This window comes from Equus asinus, chromosome 10, assembly GCF_041296235.1.
Source record: "Equus asinus isolate D_3611 breed Donkey chromosome 10, EquAss-T2T_v2, whole genome shotgun sequence".
NCBI classification, from domain to species: domain Eukaryota; kingdom Metazoa; phylum Chordata; class Mammalia; order Perissodactyla; family Equidae; genus Equus; species Equus asinus.
In genome coordinates, this window is record NC_091799.1 from 34,583,517 (window position 1) to 34,607,895 (window position 24,379).

General features: G+C 46.0%; 1 protein-coding gene across 5 annotated transcripts in view; it reads left to right on the plus strand.

Annotated features, from left to right (window-relative positions):
• PTPN3 (protein tyrosine phosphatase non-receptor type 3) overlaps window positions 1-24,379 on the plus strand; it is a 139,098-nt gene that overhangs the window by 56,577 nt on the left and 58,142 nt on the right. For 4 of the 5 annotated variants that reach the window (XM_044779077.2, XM_044779079.2, XM_044779075.2 and 1 more), the window contains exons 2-6: window positions 9,718-9,872; window positions 16,342-16,449; window positions 16,527-16,569; window positions 19,162-19,240; window positions 23,740-23,784. In XM_044779077.2, coding sequence (XP_044635012.1) covers window positions 9,718-9,872; window positions 16,342-16,449; window positions 16,527-16,569; window positions 19,162-19,240; window positions 23,740-23,784 — 430 coding nt within the window. The remainder of the gene's footprint in view (window positions 1-9,717; window positions 9,873-16,341; window positions 16,450-16,526; window positions 16,570-19,161; window positions 19,241-23,739; window positions 23,785-24,379) is intronic. The other variant, XM_070519055.1, reaches the window with a different exon arrangement.

The following is a 24,379-nucleotide window of genomic DNA, read 5'->3' on the forward strand; positions in this document are numbered from 1 at the left end:
GGTCTAAAAACATCAGTCTAATGATAGTAGTAATAAGTACCATTGATGGGGCCCTGCTAGGTGCCAGTTAATTTGCATACGTACCATCTTTAGTGCCTAAAACAACCTTGGAAAGCAGAGAAAATCTCCCCCCTTTTATAGGTAAGGAAACTGAGTCTCAGGGGGAATGATCTAAGTTCACACAGCTGATAAATGCTTAAGGGGGGGTTCCAACCCACTTCTGATTCCCTTGTTGCTGACCTCACACAGCCTCATACCATATCCTAATTCCTCCTGTGTGATGGCCCCTTGGAATTTCGAAGAACCTCATCTTTTCCTCCCTGAGATTTCTCTAGGATGTCAGTTATTCCTCAGACACTGCTACTAACTCTGTTCCCCTGGAGTTCCTAAAATGTGCATGTGTTTCCCCTCTGGCCTTTGCACGTGCAGTGTCGGGATGTGCTGCTGCCACCTGGCCAATTTCCCTTTATCCTGTAAGATTCCCCGTGAAGCCTTGGTGAACTGGTCCTGCCACCCAGCCCCCCTGGTCTGGTCGGGAGCTGCCTTCCTGTTCCTCTGGCACCCAGGGCATTCATCTCCCTTGGAGCTTGAAACTCCAGGCCCCTCTGCCTCCCCCCCCCCCCGCCCCCACTCCACTCCCTGGCCTGGTGCAGAGCCAGCGCCCAGTAAATGAATATTGAGTGAGTCAACGATCCGGAACTCCTTTGCCAAAGTAATAACAAAGGCTAAAAGTAATGGTAAACAAGATCGATGAGCCTGTGAAATTGTAGTCCTAGTCTGATTCGGGAATTCAGCTGGCTGCTTGGTGGCTGGAGGGTTAGCTTGTCTAGTTAGTAAGTCCTGGGAAGTCACTGTCCTCAGCGTGGTGTGGTTTGGTCCTTCCGTGGGTGGCGTGTGTTCCCTTTTTCTCCCAGGAGCAGGTTTGCTGGCCTCAGAAGTTTCTGGGTTGACTGAGTTGCACGTAGTAGGAGAAGTTTACCAGTCACGGGTCAAAGACCTCCTTGGGGGGAGGCCAAGTGACGGCTCTTCTCATTTCTCTACGGCCCACACACCAGACGAGCTGCCAGCAGCATCCACAGGCCTGCTGAGAAACAGCCTGGGAGGGTGGAGTCCTGGGAAGTTTGGAGGGGGCTGGTTTAGCACTGTGCCAGATGACCTTTTCCTAAACATTAAAAAAGACAACCACCTTCTAAAAATCTCATTTAAAAAATGTGATAATGTTGAGAGTCAGGAGAGTGGTCACCCCTGGAGGGGAAGAAGGGGCCATGCGGGAGCTCCTGCTGGCCTTCTTGAGAGCTGTGCGCTTAAAATTTGTGCTTTTGCCTCAGTGGGATGCTTTAAGAAAAGGAGGAGACAAGAGGCACAAGTTGAAGGTGAGTTTTCAGATCACTGAAGAACAAACTTGTCTTGGTTAGGCAGCTTCCCATCCCAGCCCCGAGGACGCAGCTCATGGAACATAAGAGGTTGGTTTCTCTTTATAGCAACATTACCTCTCTCCCAAAACCGCCTGCAGCTCCCACAGCATTCTTTATCTTGCCCTTCAGGGAGCTTAAACCTACTTCTCGTCATCCTCCCGGGATCAAGTAAAACTCTTATTTTGTTAGTTTTGCAAGTGTCACGGTGTCGAACCTATAAATAAACCCCAGCTCCGTGATGAGAAAACTATTTGACATTTTGAAGCTGTTTGAGAACAAGGGTTCTCATTGCGGGTCTCCATGAACACAGCCAATCCTGCAGATGACTCCACTGTGCTCCCCTGGGGCTCCGGTCAGACATCCCCTCCCTGAACAAGTTGCAGGATCTGTCGAACCCGTGATTTGATTCCGAGATTGTACTTCTGGGGTATTGGGATTAACAATTGCAAGATAATTTGAGTTTTGAGCTGCGTTTCTAAAGTGACTTGTGTGAGCATTTTCTCCCATGTGGTGGAGAATAATGTGACATCTGGGAGTTAAAAACCTCCATAAAGGCATTCACAGAAGCATTTCTTTATAAATAAAAGATATTAAATATTTTTATATATGCATACCCAAATTAAAGTCTTGTGCACCCAAAACTTCCATTGTCAGCTGTGGTTATCGTTATCATTAGCAGTTTAAACTTTAAAGATGTTGTTTAAAAATTTTTCTGTCTATAGGCTCAGGACAAATTAATTTATTGACTTTAACGCTGAATTAGCAATATGAAAATGCCTCCCTTAATGAAGAGATTTTTTTCTACTTTAGTAAATATTCAGTAGTGATTATGTTTACAAGTTAGTTTTTAAAATGTCAGTATATTTATCTTTGTTATTGTTATGCAGTGTTGTACTTTGGAAACTAAAAAAGTCAACTAAGTGGGGAGAAAATGGCAGAGTGTAGTGTTGATAAATTTACAAATATTAGTCATGAGGAAAAAAATTTCGTGTACTAGTTTATGGTAACTTGTTATGAGCTGCACATAATTTAAAATTAATAAAGTGAAATAGTGTATATAGAAGTGTTTTCCAGGACATATGGGTATTTCACAAATGAAAACTAAAATCATCAATTTTTAATTAGTTGGGCTGAGTTTCATTAATATTTGCAAAGCCCAATAGATCACACAATACGCATGCATCTCTTTTCCTTTTTCTTCCTTACGACACTGGTAGTTGACTCTTGTCCATTTCTGAGAAAGAATGTGCATAACAGAAGGCACTGTGGTCTTTTTTATAACTTGGATGTTATGAATTAAGAATTGCTGTCTGAAAGATGTGAACTACTTTGAGTGAACAAGCCAAGACATCTGGTTATGTAATATCAAGTGGTAGAATACTTTTTGAACTGTTGCTTTCTTCCCCTCTGTTATGACAACAGTGCTAATCCCGGCACTGACATATAGACTGGAGAGGCTGGTACTCCAGCAATGCCTGAGGAAGTGCTTCCCCAGACTGAGTGATGGGACAGCTGCTCAACTTTGGAAATTCTTTTTAGCCCTGGGAAGCGACTGGTAACATAGGCAGGAAACCTGACGTAGGGCATCCACCTAACCAAGCCCCTGGCTCTAGGCACAGAAGGTCAACCAAAGGGAACCCTGGAGATCATCTGATTGAGCGTTTTCCGCTGGGTGGTGCTCAGGCCCCCTGCATCAGAGTCCCCTGGGGGTGCTTGTTAAAAATACAACTTCTGGGGGCTGGCCCTGTGGCATAGTGGTTAAGTTTAGCCCACTCCATTTCGGTGGCCCGGGTTCTCAGGTTCAGATCCTGGGTGCAGACCTACACCACTCGTCAGCCATGCTGAGGCAATGACCCACATACAAAATAGAGGAGGATTGGTCAGATGTTCACTCAGAGCTAATGTTCCTCAAGCAAAAAAAGAGGAAGATTGGCAACAGATGTTAGCTCAGGGCCAATCTTCCTCACCAAAAAAAAAAAAAAAGCAACTTCTATATGACAACTAAAGCAAGGCAAGGTCCTAGTTTGGAGCCTGGATCAGAAGGAAAGAAATAAAGGACAGCATCAGAACAATTTGCAAAATTTTAACATAGACGGTACATTAGATAAGTGCTTTATCAATGTTAAATTGCTTCAGTGTGAAAATTGTACTGTTGTTGTGAAATACCCTTGTTCTTGAGAGAGATGTGCTAAAATATTGCGAGGTAAAGGGACACAATCTGCTACTCTCAAGTGTTCAGTAAAAAGCGGGGGGAGGGGGAGGAGTGTGCAGGAGAGAGAAAATGTATGTGGCAAAATGTTCACAGTTGAATCCAGGCCAACAGCAATATGCAAGAGTTCTGTTTTTCTTGCAACTTTTTTGTAAGTTCAAAGAGAATTTAAGTTTTAAAATGCAATTTCCTGAGTCATTACAAAATCAGAATCTCTGAGTGGTGTCCAAGAATCTGTAGGTTTTTGGGGGGAGGGGGAGGGGGAGTGGGGTTGAAATTAGCCCTGAGCTAACATCTGCTGCCAATCCTCCTCTTTTTGCTGAGGAAAATTGGCCCTGAGCTAACATGCGTACCCATCTTCTTCTACTTTATATGTGGGATGCTGCCTCAGCATGGCTTGATGAGCAGTGCTGGGTCTGCCCTCAGGATCTGAACCGGCGAACCCTGGGCCACAAAAGCATAAACACGTGAACTTAACCACTGTGCCACCGGGCGGGCCCAAGAATCTGCATTTTAACAAGCTCCCTAGATAATTCTTAAGTACACTAAAGTTTTAGTTAAGTCTCTTGTATAAAAAGCCTCGTTTTAGTCACTGTCTCTTTTAGCCACTTAATTATCAGCATGCATTCTTACAGTTTGATCTCTTCTCAGTCCAGTGCCTGATACGTGATTAATCCGCATCCAGGTATTTGTCAGTTTTGTCCGTAGCAGAGTTGCCCCACTTCAGGGACGTCTAAGGAGCACTTGGGCCCGACCTTAAAGCAGACGGAAACCAGAAGCTGGCCTGTGTGCAGTGCAGGCAGCCATCTGAGCGTGTGGTTGGCTTTCCTGTCTGTGTGTGATGAAGTCGTGATTAGGGCCTGGTTTGCCCTTCGAAGACTTGGTTAACCCATAATAATGTAGCTTAACTGCTGTGTGCTTACAGTGAGGAGGAGGAGAAAGCAATACTAACAAATAAAACATTTATCTTAAGTAGATTAAATGTTGGTATTTGCGAAGCATGCTTAATTTCACGAGTCATCCATCTAGCATGGCTAGTCGTACATGTACATGAGTGTTTATTTTCTGTGCTAGAAATGCCCGTCTCCAGCCGATCAGGCATCTGTTGGGCTCATAAATAGCAAAAAAAAAAAAAAAAAAAAAAAGAGCTTTGCTGAGTTCACCTGGGAAAGGGAGAGAATTAGGCCTTATATGTAGTGAAGTGTGTGTTGTGTTTTTTTAAATAGGCCAGACCGAATGATCCAACAAGGAGGGAGCATGGCTGTTACCTGTGTTTGCCTTGGAAGGTGAAGTGTTTCCTCTGGTGGCCACTAGGTGGTAGCATTGGGCTAGGTCAGCTTGATGATTATTGACGCAGGTTCCTGCAACCAGCCCCCCCCCCCGTTCATTTGTATGGTTTACTCGCAAATTAGGTGTTTATAAATCATGACTGCTTTCTTCCTTTTTTTTAAACGGAAACTTGCACTCAAGTGAGAGGGCTAACTTCTTATTTTTAAAAACAAGGGTGTAGAATAACCTTAACACACTCTTTTAAAATGATCGCAGTGGAGCCACGTTGCTCTAACTCTATTGGAGAAGAATGTGCTCCTCTCCCTGCTCCTTGTCTGTGGTTCGTGGGCTTGTGGAAGAACAGAGTTCCCCAGAGCAGCGTGTAGACCCTTACGAAATAGAGCATCGCCTCTTCCCTGTCTCGGGCTCCAGGGCAGGCAAGGAGGCCAGAGGGGAGGATGGTAGGTGTCCCACACTCCCGGGCGGGGCAGCCTGTGGCAACGTGCGCCTGCTTCTGCGTCCGCTGAGTTTGTAGAGGAGGTCAAAGGTTCATTGCGGATCTGGGGCCGCCCGTGGCGGAATGGTTAGGGTCGCGCGCTCCATTTCGGTGGCCCAGGGTTTTGCTGGTTCGGATTCTGGGTGCGGACATGGCGCCGCTCATCGGGCCACACTGAGACAGCATCCCACATGCCACAACTAGAAGGACCTACAACTAAGAATATACAACTGTGAACTGGGGGGCTTTGGGGAGAAGAAGAAGAAAAACATTGGCAACAGATGTTAGCTCAGGTGCCAATCTTTAAAAAAAGGTTTATGGCCTATCAATAACTACCTTTTAACCTTAGCAAGCTTATTAAAAGCAGTAAAATTTTAAGAAACAGAACGCATATCTGTAAGGTATTTGAAATCAGCATTGCCTACAAAATCCAGAGTCGACAGTCAACACCTGATGGCATTAGAAGCTTAGTTAGCATTGTCAATAAAATGCCTTTTGCTGAGTACCTAGTATGTGTCCTACCCCTAACACTTATGTGTTGGGCCCCTACTGTGCGCTGAGTGAGATGTTGCCTCTTTCTATCATGTTTTGCAAGTATGGTCTTTGATAAAAAGATTATAGGGTAGAATCTCTTTTGTTATTGTGCAAAACAGATTCTAAAGCTGTAACTGTTTGATTTTTTTTTAAATATGCACAGAACAAGCTTGGCTTCCATGTTGTAAAAGGCGTCAGCTGCAGCTGTGATCATTTCTGGTTGGAGAGGCCAGTGTGTCCCTGGTTGGGCTGTGGCTTTGTTCAGAATTAAGAGGCTTATAAAGGAAGCCATAGAAACCCTGAGTTCCCCAATTGCTGTGGTACAGGAAATAGGGCAGTTAGTCAGCATCCATTGTCGTCCTGACCGGATTGTTTAAGATATAATTCCAAGACAATCTGACAACACCACATGGCTCAATTATGTGGTTATTCAACATCGGACCTACTCTTATCAGTTTGCTTTAGGAACAATTGTGGGAAGAACATTTCTGCAATTTTTATGAGATTCTTTTTTATGACATTGTCGTTAGGTTCCAAACCCTTTATGTAACAGATCGATGTGAGGGGGGGAAAAGTGTATCTCTTCCTAGTTGCTGGTCTAGTTTATTTTGTCAGCCGCTCCATGACTGTGCTGGGGAGCACCATTAACCACGGTTAAGTTCGTGAGTCCCGCCGTTACCCACGCTGGCGATGGCTGATCCACGGAGCGATGAGGAGCAGTTTGAAGATCAGTCCTGCAGTTGGCATGCCAGCCATGTGACTTGCATTTGGGAGCTCCGGTTTGAAATCACCTTTGTTTTTTTCAGTCCGGAGTCGTGGTGTGATTAGCTGTCAGTTTCACCTGCTCTGAGGACCTGCCCCACTCTGTGATGTGGACGCCCTGGGTGAATGGCTCAGATTCCACAGACCCTGTGTGCTGTCTGACCATCCAAAACCCACCCTGAGGTTCCCTGAAAACCCCCTCCTCCAGCCGTTGACAGCCTGGCCCTTCCTTTGAGCCCTTCCCGAAGGGAATGGCCTTCTGTGCCACACCCCAGGGTGCTGAATCACCGTCTACGGGTGGGGCCGGGACAGGCATCTTTTTTTTAAATTCCCCAGGTAATTCTGATGTGTACTCCCACGAAGAATCACACTTGTAATAGTTCTCTTGTATCTTTAAAAAAAAAAAAAAAACCCAAACTTATAACCCACCTGAAATTCTTAGACAAGGACTAAACAATAATTTTGACGTTTTAAATTCAATGTGGTTAAAGCATTGTGGAACACATTTGTTGTCTTCCGATAACTTTTGGTATTACTCAGAAAATGAGTCCCTGCTTCTGATGACGTTTTCATTGGAAAGGGCAAGGTGGAGGTGGTGGGGTGGGTGGAATTTTATAAGCGACTGAATAAGTTTCCTTCCACTGCTGGTCCCAGGAATTTTTTTCATTAATATTTGAGATCCCCTATCCCTATTCACTGAGAACGGAGGTTTGCCGGGAGCTCCTTAAATAGGATAAGGGCCTAAGTACACCCTTCTCTCCTCAGTGTATCTTCTAGAAGCTTTCATCGTCATTGTGTTTTTACTTCCTGAAGCTAAGCTGCCTCTGTGGTCCCTTGGGGCTTGATTCTCAGGCCTCTCGGCCACTTGGTCCTCATCCCTTCCTTGCTACCGATCCCCACATCTTGATCTCGGCCCTGCCCTGAGGTTTGGTGCTGCTCTTCCAGCTCTCTGTGACTTGCCCCTCACAGTGTGGACCCTGAATCAGCAGCTTCAGCATCACCTGGGAGACTGAGAAATGCAGACTCTCAGGGCCCAGGCAGACCTACTTGATGCCGAGCCTGCATCTTAACAGGATCCCCAAGCCATCTGCATGCACGTCAGTGTCAGGAGCGCTGACCCCCAGGCCGCATTCTGAGTGAAGCCCCCACTCTCATTCTGTCCTTCTCTCCTGCCCGCTCCCACCAACCTGAGTTTGTCTATGAGGCTGAACTGTTTTTCCAGATGATGAGTCTTGGCTTCGTTTCGTTCTTCCTTTCATTCATTGATTCATTCAGAGATTTATTGACTGCCTGCCAGAGCGAGGTATTGGAGATGCAGTGAGCAAGACTAGACTCGGTTCCTACCCTCGTGAAGCTTGGCTTCTAGTGGCAGAAGCAGATATTAAATACGTCGTCAGATGTAAATGTGAAGTTATGATGAGCGCTGGAGAAAAGAACCTGTAACACAAATACGAGTAGTTGGGGACATCAGGGAAGGCTTCCCTGAGGAAGTGATGCTTGTGCTGAGCCCTGAGGCCTGGATAGGAGTTAATTAGGTGAAGAGGAGCAGAAAGCTTTCCAGACAGAAGGAATAGCATGTGCAAAGGCCCAGCTCATCATAGGAAGTTTGCAGAGCATTAATAAAGAACGTTAAATTGCTCTTAAGTCTTTCATCGTTATCCTGCTCTTCCACCTGACCTCATCAGATTTACGCCTCCCCATCCTCTAAGCTGAGGAGCTGGTCTAGACCTTGGCCCTCCTGCCTGCGTGATGTGACCATGTGCTCTGTTGGACACATTTCCAGTCTTTTAGTCTGTCACTCCACGGTTGAGTTCACTAGTAAACCACTTTCCTTACGGTTCCTTGAATATACTGCGGTCAGATTGTAAACTGCCCTCGAATTCCCTCTTCATACAGGTGCTTTTTTTCAGTAAGCTTGATTTTGAAATATACATACAGCGAAGTACATAAATCATAAATATAGAGCTTGATGAATTTTCAGTGACTACCCCAGTGTCATTAGCACCCTGATCAAGAGAATATTATAAGCATCCCAGAAGACCCCTGTGTACCCCCTTGCCCATCACTACACCCAGAGTAAGCACTAGCCTATCTATTAGCATTGACTAGCTTTGCCTGTTTCTAGACTTTACTTAAATGGGTTCATGCTACAGGTGAGCTGTTGTGTCTGACTGCTTTTGCTCAACATTAGAGCAGTTAATTCATGTTGTTGCATGTAACAGTAGTTCATTGATTTCCTTTGCTGTATAGGCGTGCACGATATGACTAGACCACAATTCATCCATTCTGTTGATGGGCATTTGCATTTTTTCCGGTTTGGGGCTATTATGAAAATTGTCTTTTTGTGCATAAATATACAGTTTTTTTTGTTGAGAATATACCTAGGAGTTGAATTATGTTACAGAATATGCACATGTTCAGCTTTCCTAGATACTGCCAGACAGTTTTCCAAAGTAGTCGCGCTAATTGACATTCTCACCAGCAGTGCGTGCGGGTTCCGGTGGCTCCACACCATGGTCAGCACTTGGTTTTGTCGGATTTCATTGTAGCCGTTCTGATGGGTTCGTGGTACTATTGCTTTGTAGTTTTAACTTGTATGTTTTGCATTTCTTTGACAAGGAATGTGATTCCCATTTTCTACCAGGTTTTTTCTTTTATTGATTTGTAGCGGCTCTTTACACCTTCCTTGTAAATATGTATATTTGCAGATATCTCTGTGGGTTGCCTTCTTTCTTTTAAATAATGTCTTTTAATGAATAGGAGTTCTTAATTTTAATGTAGCCTCATTTATCAATAAATATCTTCATGCCTTAAATCATTTTTACACCACGTTTAGTTCTGTAAAACCTTAAGGGTAAAATACACAACTATGTAAAATAGTAAAACATAAATAAAAATTGAAAGCCTGAGAAATATAAACGTAGAGGGTTCACCCAGGGAGAGATGACACACAGATAAACAAGCCACATGATACTCTGAAGGTGTTACAATTGAGCGGTAAATTTTGCTCACAACATTTTTGTTTGTTGCAGGTTATCCGACGATAGTTATGACCTCCCGGTTACGTGCGTTGGGTGGAAGAATTAATAATATCCGCACCTCAGAATTACCCAAAGAGAAAACCCGATCCGAAGTCATCTGCAGCATCCGCTTTTTAGATGGCTTGGTACAGACCTTTAAAGTTAACGTAAGTTCTCCCGATCGAATTTTTTCCTGCGTTAACCCTCACGATAAATAGAAATGAAGAAAAAAAATTATTTGAAAATGAAAGCTTGAGATCTCAGATCTGGTGTGTCGAGATTGGACTGGAAATACCTTTGGAAATTTTGTCCACATTTTTTGCCTCCCCCTGTGGCGTCTTCCTCTCTCCTTTGTGATGTGAACTGAACGACTCTGTGATGGTGCTTTGTGATGTCTTCTTCGGCTTCCTGAGACGGTTCTGCAGTGATGGTGCCCTCTGCTTCACTGGAGCCCCTGTCACGTTGCGTTCATAATAGTTGTAATTGTTAGGTCATATGTGGCTGTTTAAACGGAGCTCCTGGGGGACAGGAATAGTGCCTTTTCCCGTGCCTGACACAGCAGGTGCTCATTAAATGTTCTGAGTGGGTGGGTCCCATCTGGAGGGCGGGAGCCGGTCAGCCTCACAGATGGCGGTTCGGAGAGAGCCTGGCTTTCCACCTCAAGCCCGAGGCAGAGGCAGGACCAGAAATGAGGTCTGGCTCAGGCCAGCAGTAAGACGCTCGGACAGGAACAGTCCCTGCCGCCACACCCCGCCCCGGTCACCACCTGGGCCCCTGACCTTTGCCTGCCTCTCGCTGCCTCTGGCCAGTCCTAAAGGATCAACCCCAGCCCTGGACTGGCTGCCAGCATCTGCCCCAGCCTGGCAAGTTCAGTGTGCCAGGAAAGGTGTTAGAGAAAGGGACGGGAGAGCGACTAGGAGATGATGAAAGGCCACAAGAATTCAAAGAGTGGCAAACACTCACCCCTGCGTCCTCCACCCCACGCATAAGGTCGCCTCCTCCTGACCCCAGGTCACTATGGACCTTGACGGCTGAGCAGGCAGGAGGAGAGGGTGGTCCGTGTGAGGTCACAGCATGGTGGGTGTTCTGCACAGGTCACAGAGGCCTCTTCCAGATGCTGTAGACTGACAGCTTAGTTTATATCTGGCTGCTTTGTTAAAATTTCTATTGTCAGTCTTGGAGCTGTTCCTCAGCTGTCTGTCGTCTTCCTAACAAGAACTTGATGTTTCTTCAACAAATGTTTACTGAACACCTGCTATGTGCCAGGCTTTGTTCTGGGTACAGAGAATCCAGCAGTGAACAACACAGAGCAAAGTCCCTGCCCTTTTAAAGCTTCCATCCTAGAGGGAGGAAATGGACCGTAAACAAATGGAGACTACATCAGGTGGTGTTGTGTGCTTAGAAGAGAAGCGAAGTAGGATGAGGAAGATAGCGAGTGCCAGGGCAGGACAAGGGGTGGGGTCGTCATTTTATAGAAGTGATTGGGGAAGACCTCACCTAAAGGAAGTGAGGGAAAGAACCCTGTGGTTCCCTGGAGGAAGCACATTCCAGGTAAAGAAACAGCCAGTGCAAAGGCCCTGAGGCAGGATCCCAGTTAGTGTAGTTGCAGAACAGTATGGAAGCCAGTATGTCTGGAGTAGAATGAGGAAGGAGGAAAGCAGCAAGAGAGGAGAGGAGAGAGACAACAGGCGTTGGACTAGGGGACTGTGGAGAGCCTTGTAGGTCATCCTGAGGGCACTGGCTTTATTCCGAGTGAGGCAGAAAGCATTGGTAGGGTTGAGTGGGGACCTGACATGATCGACTCAAGTATCACTCTGAGTGCTCTGTCAACAGTAGACTAGGGGTGAGGGTGGCAAGGGCTAGGAGACTATGACAACAGCCAGGGGAGAGGAGGAGGGTCATTGGACAGGGTGGTGGCGCGGAGGTGGCTAAGAGTAAGCCAAGTCTGGAAATATTTTGAAGTGGAGTCAATGGAACTTGCTGATCAGTGGGACTTAGGACGTGAAAGAGGCCTCAAGATGACTCCCGAGGTTTTTGGCCCAAGCAACTGGCAAAACGGAGTTGCAGTTTACAGAGACGGGAAAGGCTGCAGAAGGAACGGGTTTGAGAGCAGAAATAACCAATTCTGTTCTGGACATGTTGAGTTTGAGATGCCTGTTCCTCCTATACATAGAAATGGTAGTAGGTATGCAGATAAGGAGTTTAAAGGCAAGGTCGGGGTCGGGAGACAAATGTGGGTGCTCCCAGGGTAGAGATGGTGTTTCAAGCTCTGCAGTTGGACGAGATCACCCGAGAAGTGAGTCGACACGAGATACGGGTAAGGTTCCATGTTTGAAGGTTGGAGAGATGAGGAACCAGCACTAAGGGAGACGGAGAAGGACTGTCCAGGGAGGTAGGAGGAGACCGGAGTAGGGGGCTCTGAGAACCCCAGGGAAGGACGTGATTTAAGGAGGAGGAGCTTTGATCAAAGAGGTGAAAGATCTGTACGCTGAAAACTATAAAACGTTGAAAGAAATTGAAGACGACAAAAGAAATGGAAAGATATTCCGTGCTCTTGGATTGGAAGAATTAATGTAGTTAAAATGTCCATACTTCCTAAAGCAATCTACAGATTCAATGGAATCCCTATGAAAGTTCCAACACCATTTTTCACAGAAATAGAACAAAGAATCCTAAAATTTATATGGAACAACAAAAGACTCCAAATAGCCAAAGTAATCCTGAGAAAAAAGAACAAAGCTGGAGATATCACACTCCCTGATTTCAAAATATACTACAAAGCTATAGTGACCAAAACAGCACAGTACTGGCACAAAACAGACACACAGATCAGTGGCATAGAATCGAGAGCCCAGAAGTAAACCCACACATCTATGGACAGCTAATATTCAACAAGGCAGCCAAGAGCATATGATGGAGAAAGGAGAGTCTCTTTAATAAATGGTGTTGGGAAAACTAGACAGCCACATGCAAGAGAATGAAAGTAGACCATTATCTTACACCGTATACAAAAATTAACTCAAAATGGATTAAAGACTTGAATGTAAGACCTGGAACCATTAAACTTCTAGAAGGAAACATAGGTAGTATACTCTTCAACATCGGTCTTAGCAGCATATTTTCAAGTCCCATGTCTGACCGGGCAAGGGAAACAAAAGAAAAAATAAACATAATGGGACTACATCAAACTAAAAAGCTTCTGCACAGCAAAGGAAACTATCAACCCAAAGAAAAGACCACCTAACAATTGGGAGAAGATATTTGCAGACCATCTATCAGATAAGGGGTTAATATCCAAAATATACAAAGAACTCATACAGCTCAACAAAAAAACCCCCAAGAACCCAGTCAAAAAATGGGCAAAAGATCTGAACAGACATTTCTCCAAAGAAGATATACAGATGGCCAACAGGCACATGAAAAGATGCTCAACATCATTAACTATCAGGGAAATGCAAATCAAAACTACAATGAAGTATCACCTCGCTCTAGTCAGAATGGCTATAATTGGCAAGACAGGAAACAAGTGTTGGAGAGGATGTGGAGAGAAGGGAACCCTCGTACATTGCTGGTGGGAGTGCAAACTGGTGCAGCCACTATGGAAAGCAGTATGGAGTAGCCTCAGAAAATTAAGAATAGATCTACCATATGATCCAGCTATCCCACTGCTGGGTATTTATCCAAAGAACTTGAAAATACAAATGCATAAAGATACATGTGCCTCTGTGTTCATCGCAGCATTAGTCACAATAGCCAAGACTTGGAAGCAACCTAGGTGCCCATCAAGGGATGAATGGATAAAGAAGATGTGGTATTTATACACGATGGACTACTACTCAGCCATAAGAAATGATGAAATCCGGCCATTTGTGACGACATGGATGGACCCTGAGGGTATTATGCTGACTGAATTAAGTCAGAGGGAGAAAGTCAAATACTATATGATCTCACACATAAGTAGAAGATAAACATGATGCAAACAAAGAGAAAAAGAGACTGGATTGGTGGTTACCAGAGGGGAATGGGGGAGCGTTGAGGGTGAAAGGGCTGACTGGGTGCATGTGTGGGGATGGATTATAATTAGTCTTTGGGTGAACAGGATGGAATCTACACAGAAATCGAAATATATAACAATGTACACTTGAAACTTGTATAATGTTGTAAACCACTGTTACCACAATAAGAAAAATAAAAGGCAGAGGAATGAGAAGCCCTGTAAACAGGCCTAAGGAAAGCGCCAGGCCAGAGGGGTGGTCCCATGAGGCTGAGCACAGAGCCTGGCATGCAGCCGGCACCCAGTCATCCTTCATTGTAAACATCGTTGTTGTCATCGAGCTGCTGCCAGCGCTACTCCCCAGGCTTCCAGCAGCCTGGTCAAAACTGACTCACGTTGAACTTGAGGGCCTGGTGGCTGCTTAGAGTCTCCATGGCTTTCTATGTTTCTGCTCAGGGAGGTGGTTTTCAGACTCTAGCCTGGGCCATCTCATAACCAGGAGCAGGTGTCTTCAGGAAAGCTGACCCCGACTTCAGTCGTTCTTACCCCAACCCAGGGAGCAAGCCGGTTGCTGACAGTGATGTGGTGTAACCAAGCTGACCTCTTGTTGGGTGGAGGCTGGGCTGGGAGGCCTGTTATTATCAAATGTCCTTTATTATATTTCAGTTCCTTCTGAGAACTGGGTGAGTAGTCCAGAATAGATCCTGGAACGGATGAATTTTGCACTCCAGAGGGGAGAGATGCAGTGTCGTGGGAACACGCAGGCTCTGGCATCAGGCAGACCTGAGGCAGGCAGGCAGAGCATCCATCTGCTGACAGCAGGAGGCACGGAGGCTCCATGGGCCTCTGTTCCTCGTTGGCAAAGGGGATGGTGGTGATGACCTTGCAAAGTTGCTGCAAAGAGTAGAGATCATGTATAAAAAGTGCATGTAGCATCATGTCTGGCTCCTTGGAGATGTTCAGTTGATTATAGTTGTTATTGATACTATATTTTAAATATAACACAAAATCGTAAGTAATAATTTCAACAAGGGAAGCAGGTAGCTCTTTGACACATCAAGAGAATATCTCATAATTTATGGGGAGAGTCTCTCATAATTTGGAATGTGTGGACCGGGTCATCTTTTCCACACCGTCCTGATTCCCTTGTGTGGAAGCTGCCCTGGGTGGAGGAAGCAGCAGACGAAGGGCCCTCGGTCAGGAAAGGGGGATGTGTTCAGGAAATGGGCGTGTCTCGTGTTCCCACACTTCAGACCAAATAATGAGACCGTGCCAAACAAGTGACTGCAGGAGGGGGCCTGACAGTTACCTAATTCTCTTCCTGCTGGTCACTGTGACCCATTTTATGCTCTCAGGCACTCCAAAAAAAAAAAAAAAGGATATCTATGCATGGTCTATTTCTGACTCCTTTTGTCCTTAAGTTTGATGGTTTGGTTCAAAGGATTCCAAGAAGTCGGCCTGTTGAAGTAGGGTTTGCGATTGCACCTTGCTGTTTCCCACCCCTGTGCCTTTGTGCTGGGCTGTCTGCTTGAAATGCCTTTTCTTAGCTCCTGCGCCTGGAGAAGGGTGGCAGTGAGCCCTGTCACCCTCCCAGACCCAGGCCATCTGTCCTCTTGCGTGTTCACCGTGCCCTGAGCGTTTCATGGCCCTTGACAGCGTTTCACACACCATGTTGCAGTCGGTGCTTCCATGGCTGCCTTTCTGGGTGGGACGGAAAGGGATACTTAGTATGGCTCTGTCCATGCCCAGCACCATGCCTGCTCCATAAACACTGAGTGGTGCGTGTGGCTGAGTCTCACTTTGGTTGCGAAGTGTGGTCAAGTGTCCCAGCGGCTTCTCACTTCAGATGACGGGGGCAGTGAGGCAGATAATCCCCCAGGGTGTCACATGCCACTCCCTCTGAGGGTAATTCGGTTGGCATCTGAGTATTCTTAGCCACCTTCCTTCATGCTCTCAGTAGAGTTGTCTTCCCTGTTCACATTTCCATGGCTCCTGAGGAGCCAACGGAACCTGACGTGGCATTAGCATTCTGCTGGGGATGCTCCGCGCGTGGGTCATGGAGAGCTTACTGTAATTGGGATATCTGAGTTTCCCAACTGAGACAGCATCACTTGGGAATCTCAGCTAAGGGGAAGGAAGACATCTTAGGAAATTAAATTAAACTCCTGTTGTCTTAAATCCTTTATGTAGTTTTTCTTAGTCCTACTTTCCCTATGTACCGTATGGCTTCTTAACTTAAAATGTATTAAAGTTTTTTTTTTTTTTTTGAGGAAGATTAGCCCTGAGCTAACTACTGCCAGTCCTCCTCTTTTTTGCTGAGGAAGCCTGGCCCTGAGCTAACATCATGCCCATCTTCCTCTACTTTAGATGTGGGACGCCTACCACAGCATGGCGGGCCAAGCGGTGCCATGTCCGCACCGATCCGAACCTGCAAACCCCGGGCCGCCGAGAAGGAGAACGTGCAAACATAACCGCTGCACCACCGGGCCGGCCCTATTAAAGCATTTCTTATTGTAGGATACGTGTTTGCATAAAATCTCTCTGAATGTTTTAACTCCTTTTTGCCTACACTGAAGCCTTTCAACCACCAGTTCTTAATTCTAATTTAAAATTTTGCCCATTTGACTTCTTTTTTTCCCCAGAAACAAGATACCGGTCAAGTTCTTCTGGATATGGTATACAACCACCTGGGCGTGACCGAGAAGGAATATTTTGGTCTGCAGCACGGCGATGACTCGGTGGACTCTCCCGTGAGTAGCGGTCCCTTTAAGACGTGCCGGACTCCTGCACAGTTTGGTTTTATATCTTATGTTTTCTTACCCAACAGAGATGGCTGGAATCGAGCAAACCCATCAGGAAGCAGTTAAAAGGTGGGTGTGACCTTCTCATTTCACTTGAACACTAGGTGTTAGTGTATGATGGCTGTTTCTGCCCTCCAATCTCCAGTGTGCCTGCAACAACTGCTGCCTGGGTTCCAGGTGGTCCAGGCAACAGGAGTGAGCCGACTTCTCCCTGTCTCACTTCTGAGCGAGCAGAGATGCTTCCAGATCAGCCCCTGAGGTCCCCACCAGCTGTGAGCAAGAAAGGGAAAGGCGAAAGCAGACAGCCAAGAGCCAGGGAATCCCACTTTCTTTTCACCAGAGAAGGAAGATGGCCTTTCCTAGCCCGCTGTGAGAGCCAGGGTGGGAGAGAGCCAGACACACACCCCTCTAGGACTTTCCAACAGCAGTTCCGTTCACTGGAGTCCAAGGCTTAGGGAGGTAATGCCACAAATACAACATCCAGCTGCTCGGCCGTGAGTGGGTCCCAGTGCTGTCGGTTAACTCCCAGTTAGGTGGACTTGCAAGTCATGCCTCACCCCACCCTCCACCCGATCTGTTCTCAGCCTGGTTTTCCGACCTCACACCCTCTGTTCCCCTCTATGCACCTTATGCCGCAGACAGACCTGGCTGACATGCCAGCCCGTCCACACTCCTCTGTGCCTTCCCTCAGCCTGTTTCCTCTGTTGGGAGTGCCTTCCCCTCCCGCTGCCCTGTATCTACATCTTACGCTTCTTCAAAGCTGCTCAGACCCGTCTCCTTCCCTACACCAGCTGTGACTCCCTCTCCCCTCCCTCACCTTTATCATTGTCTGCTTTGTGCCTCAGAACATTCTTCTTCATTTCGTAGTTATCTGCGTTTGTCCTTGGAAAACTGCAAGCTCCTTGAGAGGAGGGCCCTTGTCATATCCTCTCTGCATTCCTTACAGTGCCCCCTGCCCCAGGAGGTGGCCAGTGAATGGCTGAGGGGTGAAGGGCAGGTGGATGTGTGCACACACATGTGCCACATCCCCCACCCACCCCAGCACCCAGATGGGAAGGAGTGGAGACAAGCAGCCACGGCTCTGATCCTGCGGCTGCTGTCACGTGGAGCTAAGGCCTAAGGGGCCTTACCTCCCATGGCTTGTATCCTTAGCATTCAGAGGCACTGACAGGGAGCCACAGAGCCATTGTGCCGATAAATACCTGCCCTCATTTGGATTCACAGAGGAGTGAGTGCACATGGATAAGGGTTGTCATTCATTCTCACTAATTCATTCATTCAGCAAACGTGTCCCAAGCTCAGACTTTGGCAAGGCATGGGGCTAAGCTCTGGGAATCTGGTCCAAACCATATTTGGACCCTACCCTCAAGGAGCTCATAGCCAAGTGTGGAGACGTAGACGAGGGGAGAGACCATTCTAGGATAGTCCTGAGCACACGATAGGATGCTCTGGGTGCACAGAGGAAGACGAGAAAGGCGAGGAGGTATGCCTGAGACACATAATGACACGTTATGGGTGGGAGGGGAGCCAAGAGGGCATCCCAAGGCAGTGGGAAGACTTAGCTATCCCTGATGTGCAGGTAGTCAGCCTGACCCAGAGTTACAGCGCCACCCACTGGTACTCAGGAGCCTGTGCAGAGGTACCTTTGAAGGTGCACACAACATTGAAGTTTTTGACACAAGACAGAGATAAAGACAGAAGGTACTAAAGAGAAGGGAGAATGGAGCCCAGAATGAACAAAGGTAGACGAGGACATCAGCCACAGGATCAGAGAGGGGACCAGTGGGGAGAAGGCTTGAGTTTTCAGAGAGCAAGAAAGTGCTGAGAGCATGTCGATGGGGCTGGTGGATATTTACTCAATGATGGAGAGGGGTTACATTGACATGAGGAAGAGCACAGGATCTTAGCAACATGCCTGTTGCCGTATCTAGCAAAAGAAATGTGCTCAATTTGTCCATACAAGTGAATTGACTCTTAGCATTGTTGCATAAAGCCATATTGGAGTATATTATTTGTATAATCTTTGCTAGTATATTGATCACTTTTGGAATTCACTTTGCATTAAAAGCATGAAATATTTTCCAGTATAAAAATGATTTTGAAATGTGGCATAGCAGAATCAAAAACCTCAATGCTATAATTCTGGTTTTGTCATCAGCTGTGTGACCTAAGTGTACTCACTCACATCTCTAAGCCTGTTGGCTTATCTGTAAAATGGTGCCATAAATAGCAGCCTAGCCTACTCATGGTCATGGCAGTGTTTAAATTCAAGAATGTACATGAAAATGTTTGAAGAATATAAAATCGCTATATGTGGGATATTATTTCTTTGTGAATTTTATATAATCTGATTTAAGAATTTTTTAGAATTCCTAATATAGATAGTGGAGTGCATTGTTTGAACACAGCCCTAAGATAAACATGTAATAAGAAGTAGGTAATACCTCATTCTATGATGTTGCAAAAATATTTTACTACTTGTAGACTTGGAGATTTCTGAACAAACAGTTAACTTCTGCACTCTGTCTTAGAAATTAGTCCTTTTATTGATGGAAAACGCTGAGGTCTAGTGAAAAATGCATCACTTATGGGAGAGTAGCAGTTTACATACTTTGACTTTTTTAAAGGGAAAATTTAATTTGTTTTTGAAAAATGTTGTAGGAGGTTTCCCCTGTACCCTGCATTTTCGAGTAAGATTTTTTATACCTGATCCCAACACACTGCAGCAGGAACAAACCAGGTAATAACATCTTTTCAAGTTTTCTATTTAGTATATAAAAATGAGTAACCACTATAAAAATGTACTCGTTATTTGATCACTGTGGCCAAATGCTTCATTTGGGTATAACCGCACCAACAATTATGATCCAAGTAAAAATTGGGGGTACACACGTTGAAATTTTAATCGGCTAATTAGTTGTCCTCTTGACTCCTCCTCTCACCTCCTGACTTGGTGCAATTCCCAGCACGCTCCCACCCAGCCCCTCCCCCCTCCTCCACCGCCCGGGCCTTCCTGTCTGCAGAACACCTGTGCTCAGAGAACACAGTTGTTTTCTTCACTGCAGGCGGGAAGATCGAGTTTGTAACACGGTCACCTACAGATTAAATGGCTTGGTATCTCTGAAGGGCTAGAATTGAGGCTGTTGGCAATAACAAGAGGTCTCTGAACTAAGAATTCTCTATCAGATCCCCAGCTGGTCGGTGCTAGAAAGGAGAGCAAGCTGAGACAGCTTCTCACCTGGGTGAGTCAGCAGGTGCAGGCCGCATGTGAACCAGATGAGGAGGAGGGGGCTGGGATAGGAGCTGTTACCCCCTGGGCCATGGCATGGCTCCTGGCCCTGGTTTTGTTCTGGCAGTGGGTTTTGCTCATCTGTGCCTCTCTTTCCCCTCCCTGATGGTAACGTTAAGCCCTTTTATTATTGATACATTTGTTTCTCTTAGGGAGGGAAACTCTTCCACCAGAAAAAAGCAGTGGCTGTTCACGAACACTGAGTCCTATTCTGTGCTCACTGTGGCGGTGAGACCATCACCAAAGAGGCGATGTTCACTCACACATAGAGTGCTGCCAGTTTTTTCCTTTTTTTAAAATGGTAATCACATGGTCACATTTTAACTCTAACATGTTTAAAGGCCAAATATTAGTCTACTGCTCTGCTTTGCCTTCTTTGTGCCCCTCATTCGTCTACAACAGCAGACATTGGAGGGTTGACCGTGTTTACCGTTGGCTGGATGTGAAGCCAATGTGAGAGACGCTGGCATGACTCATTGAGTAGCCCGGGGAGTCCACGTGGTGCTTTGAGTTTTCCCCAGAACAGCTCTTAGGCCAGGGGACTAAGGGGTAATGTGGGCACGCTCCATCTAGCAGGTCAGTTCATAAGCCAAGGTTTCCCCAGGCCGTTACTGAATATCAAGTTCTGTTCAAAGGATGCTTTACAAATGTTCTGAAGGATTGTGTATATGTGTGTGTGTACACGTGTGTGCATGTGTGATGTTAACCAGTGGGTTTTTTAAATCACAAACCCATGGTAAAAATGTATTTTCCTTCATCACGCAGTACACATATATTTAAATTACTGAAGCAAACGTTTCATGAACAGAGCATTCTGAAGTTTTCCATTCTGTTCTGTTTGCTTTTAAAGTGCCAGTTGTGGCCACTGAATTGATTTTGCTACCAGCTGATGGGTTCCAACCCCAAGTGTCAACTGTGCTGCCTAGACTAGTGGTTATCACCCATCGCCCTGGCTCCTCCCCGTGAGGCTGGGGCCACAGGTTGTGGCTCTCCAAAGAGAGAGCTTGAGGGAAGGGACTGTGGGCCTGGCCTAATCCAGAAGTCCCTCCCCGGTGTCCCTCTTGGTCATTGGACGTCCACTTCCATACCCCATGGGAAGGAAGCTTGCTCACCTGGGAGCCGACAGAATCTTCCTCCTGAGCCTGCCTGTCGTTTGAAGGACATTTGAGGAAACGTAGGGCATCAGGATAGGGAAAAACTGAGGCTGCCTTCAGATCTGCAAAGGGCTGCCATGGGAACAGGGGAACTAGATGTGCTTGGTGGTAGAATTATGGCCCGTGGATGGAGGCTGCAGAGAGGCTGATGGGTGATAGACTAATTTTTATTCTTACCTGAGTCCCAGATGAAATTCGGTTTGTCCGTGTCCTTCCTAAAATTCACTGGTTCAGATTTCTCTTAGTGCAGCAGAAGCCATGGCAGCAGCCACCCATAGAGCTGGTAGGTAGCCAGGACCGCCAGATCCTTTTCTTATGCTGGGCCGGGCTTCTGCCATTAATTCGTGTCTTTTTAATTTTTTTTAACTTAGAGTTTTACCTGTGTTCCTAACACGTAGTATCTTATTAAGCCCCAGCTCTGTAGCCTATCCAAAAGTAAGTCCCTTTTAAAGAAAATTTAGCTCTCAAGAGTCAAAGAAGGTGGTTAGAGATGGTGTTTGGTTTCTAAGGATCTAGGCAGGGAGGCATTCACTGCTTTTTCCTGAAGTTGAGGTCATGGATGGGGGTACATTCTAGGAGCAATCATTCCACTCTTTTTTTTTTTTTGGTGAGGAAGATTGGTCCTGGGCTACCATCTGTTGCCAGTCTTCCTCTTTTTTTTTCTCCCCAAAGCCCCAGTACATAGTTGTATATCCTAGTTGTATGTCATTCTAGTTCCTCTATGTGGGACGCTGCCACAGCATGGCCTGATGAGTCATGTGTAGGTCCACGCCCAGGATCCAAGCTGGTGAACCCCAGGCAACCAAAGTGCAGTGCGTGAAGTTAACCACTCAGCCACAGGGCTGGCCCCAGACCATTCCATTTCTGAAGTCAGGCATGCCAAGCATCTCTTCTAAGTGACTTTCCTTTCATCTAATTGTGAAATAAATGCCTCCCCAATTGTAAGCCTCCACAACTGCTGTTTCTGATAAATGTAGATCCTTCTGAACAGAATTTCATTCCCCGGCAGTCTCAAAATTAGGCTCCTTCAAGATTCCTAAGAGGTCTCCTAAGTTTGGGTCTCGTCCCACTTTTCCCATTTCTTTGTGTATGATGTCATGGGGTTGACTCAAACCTTGCTGAATATATGACAAGGTAGCACTTGACAAATGATGACCTCCAAGTTTGTGGTCACTTTTACCTCCCTAGGAAGATGCCCTGTGATTAGCTGGGCTCGTGAGAAAGCCCAGGTTAACCACTGGGTAATCTATAATTCTCGCCCTTCTCTTCTTTCTCTCGGTAGCATTAGAGGAGGAGAGAACACTTAATTCTGGTTGAATGTCAGCTTGGATGAACATTGAAAGGACCAATTATGTTCTCCTAGGTGGAAAAGTTGGAGATTCCAATATGAAATGAGCATGAATCAGCAAATGTATGCTATACCGTCTCTCTGTGCTGGTGCTCAACACATTAAGAGTAGTTGATGATTAATTATAGTCAAAGTAATAATATCAGAGTTAGGAAATTGATCCTAAGCTTTTTATTCATTAGATGCATAAGAAACTTTTAGTATAGTCAGATTTTTTTCGTAGCATGAGTGTCCAGGTTGAAATAAGACAGCCTGAACATCAGTTTCCTCAGCTGTTAAAAAAAAAAAAAAATGGAGGTTGTGGTACCTACCTCATCGAGTTATTAGGAGGCTGAAATGGGGTGATAAGTTATGAAGTACCATGTACACAGCTCGGAACTGTGCAAATAGGTTGTAATGCCACATGAAGCATTCCCGTCTCAAAACACCGGCACTCTGACCTTTAAACATACAGATTTGAAGGAATAACGAGACGGACTTGTTTAAATTGCCAAAATTATCTCACGCCTGCCCCTGAACACTTCTGCTGTGTCTGTATTATATTTCAAGAAGTTTCCCTTTTGTCATCTTGGCCAGAAACTGGAATGTCTATCCCATTTGAATCCAGGCTTTCATAAAAAGTGGGAGCTAGCGGCCAAGTGTCACATGTGTGCCGCATCCCTAAATATAAAGCTCCCCAGGGCCCTGCCTGGCACTGTTGATGCCTTCTCTTCCCCGCTGTCTGGATCAAGGGGCAGATTCACAGGATGAGGGGCCTGTGACCACTTACCGAGCTCCGCCTATGAGCCAGGTCCCAGGTTTTGAAGGGACGTTGCTGGTAGCTCACAGACAAGTGCAGGATTCAGCTTGGAGGTTCTGGCAGCCTGTGATTGACTGACATTTATGCTAACTCTGCTTGAGCACCCACAGTTCCTGGGACACAGGAAAAAACCCAGCTGGGTCTTTGCGCCCCAGCCAAGGCGGTGTCTTCACAGACCCTCCTCTCAGCAACTTCGTGCAGAGGGAATGTGGGTGTGCAAATGCTGTGTTCAGAACAGTGGCCCCTCTGTGCGGGGGCTGCCTCGGCGGAACGCCTGTGGGTCCTGGTGCTCTCAGAAGTCCCTGGTTTGACTGGGAAGGTCCAGGCTGAGGGCGGGGTGCTCACTGGCAGTGGTACCAGCATTGTTGGCAGGCTCTTCCACCCCATCCATCCCTGCACAGTCCCTAGGACAGCATGTGCTGGCCCGAGGCTGGCTGGAAATTGCCCCCGCCATTCCAGACTTTCGCAGCCACATAAGCCATTGTTACTGAAGGGGCAGTGTGCAAAATAGCACCTGATACTTTAGACGAAAATATGTTTTTATGTATTTTGTTTTTCAAATGTACAGGTCTTGTCCTTGACTCATCAAATTTATTTTTGTTTATTCCAATTTGAGTATTATAAATTAATGAAAACAATTGTTTCATAGGCATTTGTATTTCTTACAACTGAAGATGGATATTTGTGAAGGAAGGTAATGAGAATTTTGCGTTCTTCTTTTCCTGTCAGTTGCCAGACTACTAAAATTCCTTGTTTTAATCTAATGAACGTGCATTTCTGGTAACAATATGAAATGTAAACAAAGAATGGATGTTGAAAGCGGCATCCTCTGTGACACTGTGCTCTGGACATCTGTTTTTAGCTTGGTCTTGATTTAGAGAAGCGAAAGATTGATAAACTTCATTTCATGTTGTTTCAATTTTATTATAAAAGGTACATCTATCTTTCCGGTAAAGACCTGAGAAATTTTAAAGGGAAGGAGAGACCAAGAATGTAAAAGAGGCTTCCTTCAGAAAGGCAGGTCAGGCCTAATTTAGGTCCCCTTCCGAGCCCCTCAGGACCTATAGATGATTCATTGTCTCCCTGGGGAACTTTTTTGTTCAAAGACTTGAGCATCTGCCCACGATTCAGCACTTCTTTTGAGGAAGCTGGAGGGTATCTGAGAAGAGCCCTGGAAGGGAGAAGACATTCCAAGCCAGGGGTCCCTGAACTACTTCCTCCAAATCCTGAGTTTTTCTTGACTCACCGGAGAAACGGCAGCAGAAATGGTGGGAACAGCCACATCTTAC